The sequence below is a fragment of the Benincasa hispida genome, chromosome 1, assembly GCF_027475165.1.
Source record: "Benincasa hispida cultivar pf3 chromosome 1, pf3_genome.v1.1, whole genome shotgun sequence".
Taxonomy (NCBI): Eukaryota; Viridiplantae; Streptophyta; class Magnoliopsida; order Cucurbitales; family Cucurbitaceae; genus Benincasa; species Benincasa hispida.
This window is the reverse complement of record NC_143478.1, coordinates 59,173-67,674: the sequence shown is the minus strand read 5'-3', so window position 1 is coordinate 67,674 and position 8,502 is coordinate 59,173. Positions and strand designations below refer to the sequence as shown.

The 8,502-nt window shown below is 34.3% G+C and overlaps 1 protein-coding gene across 1 annotated transcript; it reads right to left on the bottom strand.

Annotated features, from left to right (window-relative positions):
• Positions 1–2,636: 2,636 nt before the first annotated feature.
• Positions 2,637–4,450, bottom strand: LOC120068976 (ammonium transporter 1 member 1-like). Its single transcript, XM_039020654.2, has one exon. It carries the CDS (start codon positions 4,347–4,349, stop codon positions 2,844–2,846), a length of 1,506 nt encoding a protein of 501 aa, XP_038876582.1. The 5' UTR covers positions 4,350–4,450; the 3' UTR covers positions 2,637–2,843.
• Between the last annotated feature and the right edge of the window lie 4,052 nt (positions 4,451–8,502).

Here is an 8,502-nt window from a genome sequence, read left to right as displayed (position 1 = left end):
AATCCTCGACTTATTTTTTAAAAAAAAAAAAATAACAATATTTTTATAAATTGTTTGAAGACAACAATATTTTCCTAAATAGTTTCTAAAAGGACAATATCCTTTTAATTTTTCTAAAAAGATTTACTATAAATTTTGATTGTTGCTTTTCACCAAAGTTTTCTTTTTTCTTTCTTTCTTTCTTTTTTTTTTTTTTTTTTTTTCTTTTTTTTGATTGGAAAGGAATAATTTAATGACATATCCGCTTCTGTGCATTATTTCTATTGGTTCCTAATATATAAATAAGCCATAAACGGAAATGCCAGCCCTAAACCATCCTGTACCTATCACAACACGCCACGTGGTGATAAATATTAATTATTAGAAACTCAAAAGTCATAATTTCATTCAACTTTTGAAATTTCTCGCAACGGCCGTTCAGATTATGGAGACCAACTTGTTCCGAGTTCTTGCAATTTGCACCCGAATTTAATGAAAGCATCAACCTTTTTGGAAATCATCTTAATTTCGATTTTAATTTTTAGTTTTTACTCTTTTTTTTAATTAAATGGTTAAAGTACGAACTAAAACAAAATTCCTAAATTTTGCACTTCGTCTTTATTCTTTAAAAAATTATCATATTATTCTCGATTTTTCAAAACTTTTCAGAGTTGTTATTGAGATAAAAATGTACATTTAGTTGTCAGTTTCATATGAGATTCTAAAAAATGTATTCTTTATTGATAATTTTGAAATTTTTATGAAACATCAAATCTAAAATTATTTTTTATATATTTAATTTTTTATTCATTTTGATCCATATATTTTTATTTTGAACATTCATTTTAGTTAATATATAATTTACTTCCCACTTTCGTCTCAATTTTATTTTGTTCATATGGAACAAAATGATAACCTTTTAGAAAGTATAGGAATAGAGTGAATCAAAGTTGAAAGTACATTTAAAAAAAAAAATGAATATTTTAAAAACATGATGATCAAAATAAACAAAATTTGACTTTGGTTTCAGTTTTCTTAGAAAGCCAACATAATTTTCAAAATGAACCAAAATAAGTTTTCTGAAACTATTATAGTCCATGTATTCTCGATCTTGGTTTTGCAAGGTCCGTTTTTTAAAAACTTATTTTTATTATTGAATTTTGGAAAATAATTAAAACATTGATTTAGAAAAGATGAAAATGATGATTGAAATTCTTTTAAAAAGTCAGATTATTATTTTTTTACAATATATGAGATAAGAGGATTGAACCTTTAACCTCAAAGTTATCATACATACTTGATGCTGAGTTTTGTCATTTTAATATAAATAAAATTGTTACAATAAATAATTTATTTATTTATTTTTTATTCTTCTAATTAATTTATTTAGATTTGAAAAAATAAAAATTTTCACTCATAAAAAAATGTCAAACTATTTAGATAATAAAAAAAAAATATTTAGATAATAACAAAAAAAATTTATAGACTTCTATCTGTATAAAAGAAAATAAAATTTTGCTACTTTATATCTCTTATTTTTCTATTCAAAATGTGTGCAATATATCGACTGTCCATTTCATAATTTCACACGTAAAACTTTTTTTTTCCCTCTAAGAACACACGTCATACAACTATAATAATATCAACATGACGCCTGAACTGATCATCATTATTATGATTTATTACGAAATTAATTACCAAAGTTTTCTGTTTTATATGTTGTCATTTTTTAAATAACCTTTTGTTTTTAATTTATATTTAATTATTTTGTCAACATTTTATTTTAATTTTCATGATGCGGCAGACGTGAGAACGCTAGTCAAATATTTTCTTCTTAAAATAACGTTTATCAAATAATTAATACAATTTTTTTTAAAAGCAAAGTAATACCATGTATGTATTGGCTACATATTTATATGTTTTTACATTACATTCGAAAATTTAAAATGAGCTTTTATAAATGCAATTTAATGCAATGCTTTGTACATTATTATTATTTTATCATGTTATTCCTTGTGCATAATTCCCTTGAAATAAAAACTTTTCGCTCACTCTTAAAAAGTATTTAAAACATTTTTTCTCTTTTAAATCTTCTATAAATTTAAGTGACATTACTATCGTCACACACAACCGTATATATATTTAACTAATATAAACTAAAATTTAAACTTCATCCATTTTTTTTAATATAAAAATAAGAGTAACTACATGAGTAGCGTTTTCAAAGATAATAACCAAATATATAACATTTTCGAAAAAATTGCAGATATAGCAAAGTCTATCAACGACGAACTTTTATAGTTGATAAACTTTTATCAAATATGGTCAATCACTGAAAAATTATTCTAAATTTTGTCAATTTTATAAAATTTTCTACATTATGTTATACTTCGAGTTTGATTGTTATATTTGCAAATGTCCAAAAAAAAAATATAGATTTGATCTCTCTCTTCTATATTCAATCGGAATCTCCCTCTCCCTCTTCTATATCGTTCAAATACGGATACATATTCATACTAACAAATCCTTTTTCTTAATTTTTTTTAGTACAATAACAATTAGTGAAATTTGAATCCCAAACTTCTGGTGACATGAGTTAAGCTAGGCTTTCTTTTGCCACAAATCCTAATGGATTTAAGAAGAATCATAAACATGTATTAGTGAAAGAAAATGAGATAATAAAGAAAGCAGAGAAAACACAAATTCTATAGTGTTTGGGTTATCTGTTCACCATATCCACAGACTAGAACATTAATTGACACACAATCAAACAAATTTTGAAGCAAAATCCAACAAACTAACACTAAAACCATTAGAGAAACTTAAGCAATAGTCGCAAAAACAACAACCTTAATTGTTCATCATCATAAAAAATCTCCAGTAGGAGTTGCAGATTTTGGTTCCACTCTGTTCAACTGAATCCCCATTTTCTTGGCTTCATCTTCATCATGATATATGTAAGCAAATCCCCCATGGCGGGTCAGATCCATCCCCGCCATTTCATCTTCACTGGAGATTCTCAGAAGCTTCAATTTATGAAGAACAAAGAACAATGGCCCCATCGTTGCGCTCACCCACCCCACAATCACCAAAATCTGTATCAAATGCGCTGCCAGTAACCTCCCGCCGCCGCCCATCAGAAGGCCGTACGGACGCCCCGTTCCACCGTACACTTCCGTTACGTACTCCTTCGTTGCGAAGAGTGCCGTGAATATCACTCCCCACGCGCCGCACCCGCCGTGGAGTTGAGCGGCTTCTAATGGATCGTCGTATTTCACCTTCTCTGCGATGCGGTTGCAGGTTATTAGCACAAGGGCGGCGACGAAGCCGCAGATGATTGCTGCCCATGGCTCGACGACGGAGCAGCCGGCGGTGATGGCGGCGAAGCCGCCAAGGAGTCCGTTACAAACGTCCGTCACGTTCCAATGGCCCGAGAGGAATCGCTTCCCGAAAAGCGTGGTGAGTGCCGCCGTGCATCCGGCGAGCGTGGTGGTAACCGCTGTTCGTCCGACGGCGCTCCACTGGCCGTAGAAGTTTCCGGAGGTATAAGGGACGAGAATCTTCGTGAACGAACCTGGATTGAAACCGTACCATCCGAACCAGAGCATGAAAGTTCCGAGAACGACTAACGAAGCGCTGTGTCCTCGCAGAGCCGCCGACCGGCCGTTGTGATCGAATCGACCGATTCTCGGCCCCTCGATCAACGCGCCCCATAGACCAGCAATTCCCCCAACCATATGAACGACTCCGGAGCCGGCGAAATCGATAACTCCCGATCCGAACAACAATCCCCCATCCGATCTCATAACCCCAGCCCAACCATCGGGCGACCAAAACCAGTGAGAAACCACCGGATAAACGAATCCAGTCAAAACAGAGGAATAAATCAAATAAGCGACGAACTGAGTCCGCTCAGCGATAGATCCACTTGTAATCCCGGCGGCAGCGATGGCAAACGCCCACTGGTAGAGGAAAACACTGTAATCGGCAGTGGAGGTAGGGAAGGAGGTGAGACCGAAGTTATGGCGGCCGATGAAGCCATTGGAAGGGGAGCCGAAGGCGAAAGCGTAGCCAAAAAGGTAATAGAAGAGGCCGCCGGCAGCGGCGTCGAGGACGTTGGTGAGCATGATGTTCATGGTGTTTTTGGCGCGGACGGAACCGGCGCAGAGCATGGCGAAGCCGAGTTGCATAGAGAAGACGAGGTAGGCGGAGAAGAGAAGGTATGTGTTGTCGAGGGCATTTTTGGTGTCGGAGAAGTTGGTGGTGACGGTGGTGAATTGATCGCAGATGAAATTAGCAGCGGCGGTGGCGTTGGTGGTGTTGGGGCCGAGAAGCTGAGAGAGATGGGCGGTGCAGAACCCTGAATCCATTGGTTTGGAGTTCAGAGGAAGGAGGAAGACGAAAGGACTGACAGTTCAGTTCTCCCATTACTCCTCATTTATAGGAGAAATGGAGAGAGAGAAAGGACGCCGCAGCTTATTATTATCACTTTTCTAAAATTATATATTGCAAATATATGATTTTTAAAAATTAAATATTTGTTAAGTTTCAAATTTGGTACCTTCAATTCTTCAGAAAATTTGAATTTAGCATCCATAATCTTAAAAATTAGAATTCAGCCCTTATATTTTGATAAACCTTATTGAAATGTGATAAAATCTTCTAAAATAATTTCTACGTTAGAAAATATTTAAGAATGTTTTATAAAACTAGATTCCAAAGAAAATTTTTTTATCTCGTTTTCTCACTATTTCGTTTTTTTTTTTTTAAATTAAGCATATTTTCTTCTTATTTTTTAATAATGATTTATATTTTTTCTAAGTACAATAGTTGAATTCTTTATCAAATTTAAAAAATAAACAAAATTTTTTAAAAGTTACTTTTTTTAATTTCTAAATTTTGGATTGGATAATAAATGAGAAAAATTGGAGTTAGAAATAATGTTTACAGACTTAATTTTCAAAAATAAAAAACCAGAATCTAAGACGTCGTTTGGTAACCATTTTATTTTTTGTTTTTGTTTTTTATTTTTTAAGATGAAAGTAATATATATAAGTTTAATTTTAAAAAACATAAATAAAGAAATAATTGGTGACCAAACGGGATCTAAGTTATTTTTTTAGTTAAAAAAACTAACATTTAAAAATTCTTGAGAAATCATTTTAATGGTAACATGTAAATGTTTTTAACCACATAAACGATATTTTGAATATTTAATATTTTACTATATTTATAAATAAATGGATTATTTTGTTATATTTAAAAACATCACTTTAATTTCTTTCGGAAGTTTGTGCCTAAATTTTGCCCCAATGCCCACAAAATTAAATGAAGATTTTCACAAGTATGAAAAGGGGATGGGAAAGTCATCTCGGTCTTCGCTACACTATTTGGACATCTCAAATTTTAAGGGTGCACTTGCATAGCATAACAAAAACAAAAATTTAAAACCAAACTTATGGCAAAGAAGATTCTTAGAATTTTGTAAATTATTGATAGTACTTCATCAAGTTATGAACATAGTTTAATTGATATATATTAATTTTACTCACTCTTATTTATTATCCTAAATCGAGTCCTAACTACTTCAGTTATATTTAAGATGTATAATAAAATTAATCATACATCATTGAATAAATTATCTTTAGTACACATATATTTGACATTCTAAATTAATTCGTCATTTAAACTTTGTATTTTGTGGTAATTCCGATATTTTAAATTTCAGTGGATAAATCGAATTATTGTAAAAAATGACTTAATCTAATTGATTTGTTCAGAGGAAAATTTTGGAATTTAAATTTGATTGAAGGAAATTTTAGGGACTTATGTCGAATCGTGTCGATTTTTAATTTAATTTGAAAATTTAATTAAAATTTGGACATCGAGTTCTTTTGTATTTTCTAGAGAAAATAATTAAATTAAATTGATTAATTATGATAATTGGTTTAAAGTAGTCTGTCCAAAAAGGATTTGAGATTCTAAATCCAAAAAGGTTTGAGATATCATTTTTTTGAAAGAAGAGGGGAGAATGTAAGTAGCTTTAAATAAGTTAAGTTTTATTGAGTTTAAAAGAAAGAAAAAGAAAAGAAAAAAAAGGGAAGAAAAAGAGAGGAAAAAAAAAGGATTTTTTTTTTCTTTCACGTGTCAGCCTCTCTCTTTACCCCCTTGCTTTCGTTTCCTTTTCGTTTCCTTCAAGCATCGAAGCCCTAGTTGCAGCTCATTCTCACAGACGCCGTTGGCCTCAGACACTCGGATCTCTGTCCACCATCCGTTGAACTCAGACACCCAGACCCGGACTCCTCCTCCGTTCAGCGCTCGGCGTTCGCGAGACTCAGAGTCCTCCCACAAGTAAAAGTGTGAGGTTGAAGGATATGGTAGACTCACGCGGCAAGTCGAAGTGCTTGTTGCCATTTGAAGAGGTATATGACTGGACAGTAAACGATAGTGCTGGAGAGGTAGATGATAATGCCAACAAGTAGATGATGGTGTCAAGAGGCGGACGATAGCACTTAGACAAGGTAACCGATAGCGTCAAGAGATAGACAATAGCATTTGGTTGAGGTAGACGATGATATCTGAAGGACATTTGGTTGAGGTAGACGATGATATCTGAAGGAGGTAGATGATAGCGTCAAGAGATAGACGATATCGTTAGGAGGTAGACGATAGATGATATCGTGTAGACGATAACGTCAGGAGGTAGACAATAGTATCAGAAAAGGTAAACAATAGTTTCAATCAGGCAGACGACAATTTAGACGGTACACGACAACAACAAGCCAATTTTTCCTTTATGATTTTTTGTATTTTGAAATGTACATAGGTGATGTATTTATACAATATGGAATCCTTAATTTAGGAATGCAAGAATAACTCAACAAAACAAATGGTTAGACAATTTGTTGTAACCATCCTATTCGTTTGGTAAAATCTATTATTTTGGTAGAGAGACAAGACTGTAATTTATGAAGTCTTGCACTGCTGACGGAGCAACTGAGTAGATTTTCCTTTGGTGACGTGGTTGGCTATGTTGGCATCCTTAACACCCCATTCGGTGCTCGAGGCAGCATCGCTCCGACTGGTCACCTCCTACGCACGCGAGCTCCCAGCCATGGTCAGAGGTCGCCGTTCGCGGACCTGAAGCCGGCACGGGTTTTCTTGTTGCCAGCCTCGCCGTTCACCGCCGCAGGGACTGCTGGCCTCGCTAGTTGTCGTTGCTTGTCGTTTCTGCTGGTCACGCTGTTAAGTTCTCCAGCAATGACTTCGTCGAAATCTTGAGGTTTTGGTAAAGATTTTTTTTTTTTTTTGGGTTTTGTTGTTTTTCTTGAATGGTTGTGGAGTACCCATTAAGTTCGTGTTGAAGCTGGTTTTATCTATATTATTTTAATTTTAGATACAAGTTCTGAGAGGAGTTGGGGTGTTGTCATTTTGAGAGGAGTTGAGGTGTTGTCCACTTGGTTTGGGACCGTTTTCAACAAGATTTCGGTAAGTTTTGGGCTTTTCTATGAATAATTTTTAGTTACCCACTAAGCATCGGTTTAGTTATTAATGTATAATGTGATGCCCATTGAGGTTGTGGTTTATTGATTGCTTTCAAACTCAATCTTTGAGGTTAGATTCGAAGTTTGGAGATCAGTGACATACTTTCTAGTAGAATTAAAGATTGTTTGGTCCTTTCATTGATTTTAGTTCAAGTAAATTGTTGGAGTTGGTTGTTGAGATAATTTTCCTTTATTGAAATCTAGAAGTTAGTTTTGGAAGTTGTGATACCTTCTTGTTGCATGTATATATATATATATATATATATATATATATATATATTGAGGAGTTTGAGCATGTCCGAGCCTGTACGTTATGTTATGGTGTGAGCTGCAGGATTACTCATGATATTTACTTGTATATGATGCATGATTAGACTAGTAGGGGCGATATACCGTTTCATCTCGATGCATGTTTATTTACAGAGGATCAATGAGTCCAATTTCATGTTTGACGGTGAGCCTTCGGGCCGCTAGACATGCATGAATCTTCAGGTTCATGTTCATGTTATTTTTGTTTCCATGTTTGACGGTGTGCTTTCAGGCTACTAGACACGTGTGAACCGGCAGGTACATTGATCATGTTGTTTTTCCCATGATTGACGGTGTGCCACTAGGCCACTAAACATGCAAGTTAATGCGATTCAGGTTATCCCCTTAGCTAGCCGTTCAGGAACAACTTCATCATGCATGTCCCACTAACCTCAGACATTCATTACATGTGAATGCACCACCTGATCCCGGTAATGGGATCACTTACTGAGTATTTTATATTTATCCTTTATGTCTACATGTTTTTAGGTAAGGGTAAGGACACCCGGGCGACTGACAAGAGGAATCCGTGACAGGGCCAACGGGACTAGGAAACGCTTCCGTATTTGAGTTCATGTGTCCCCCATGCTTTACAGTTTCTTTTCATAGTTTTTTTTTCTTGACCGAGTTTAGGTGTTAGAGATTTTCCTTCCTAGTTAATATATATATT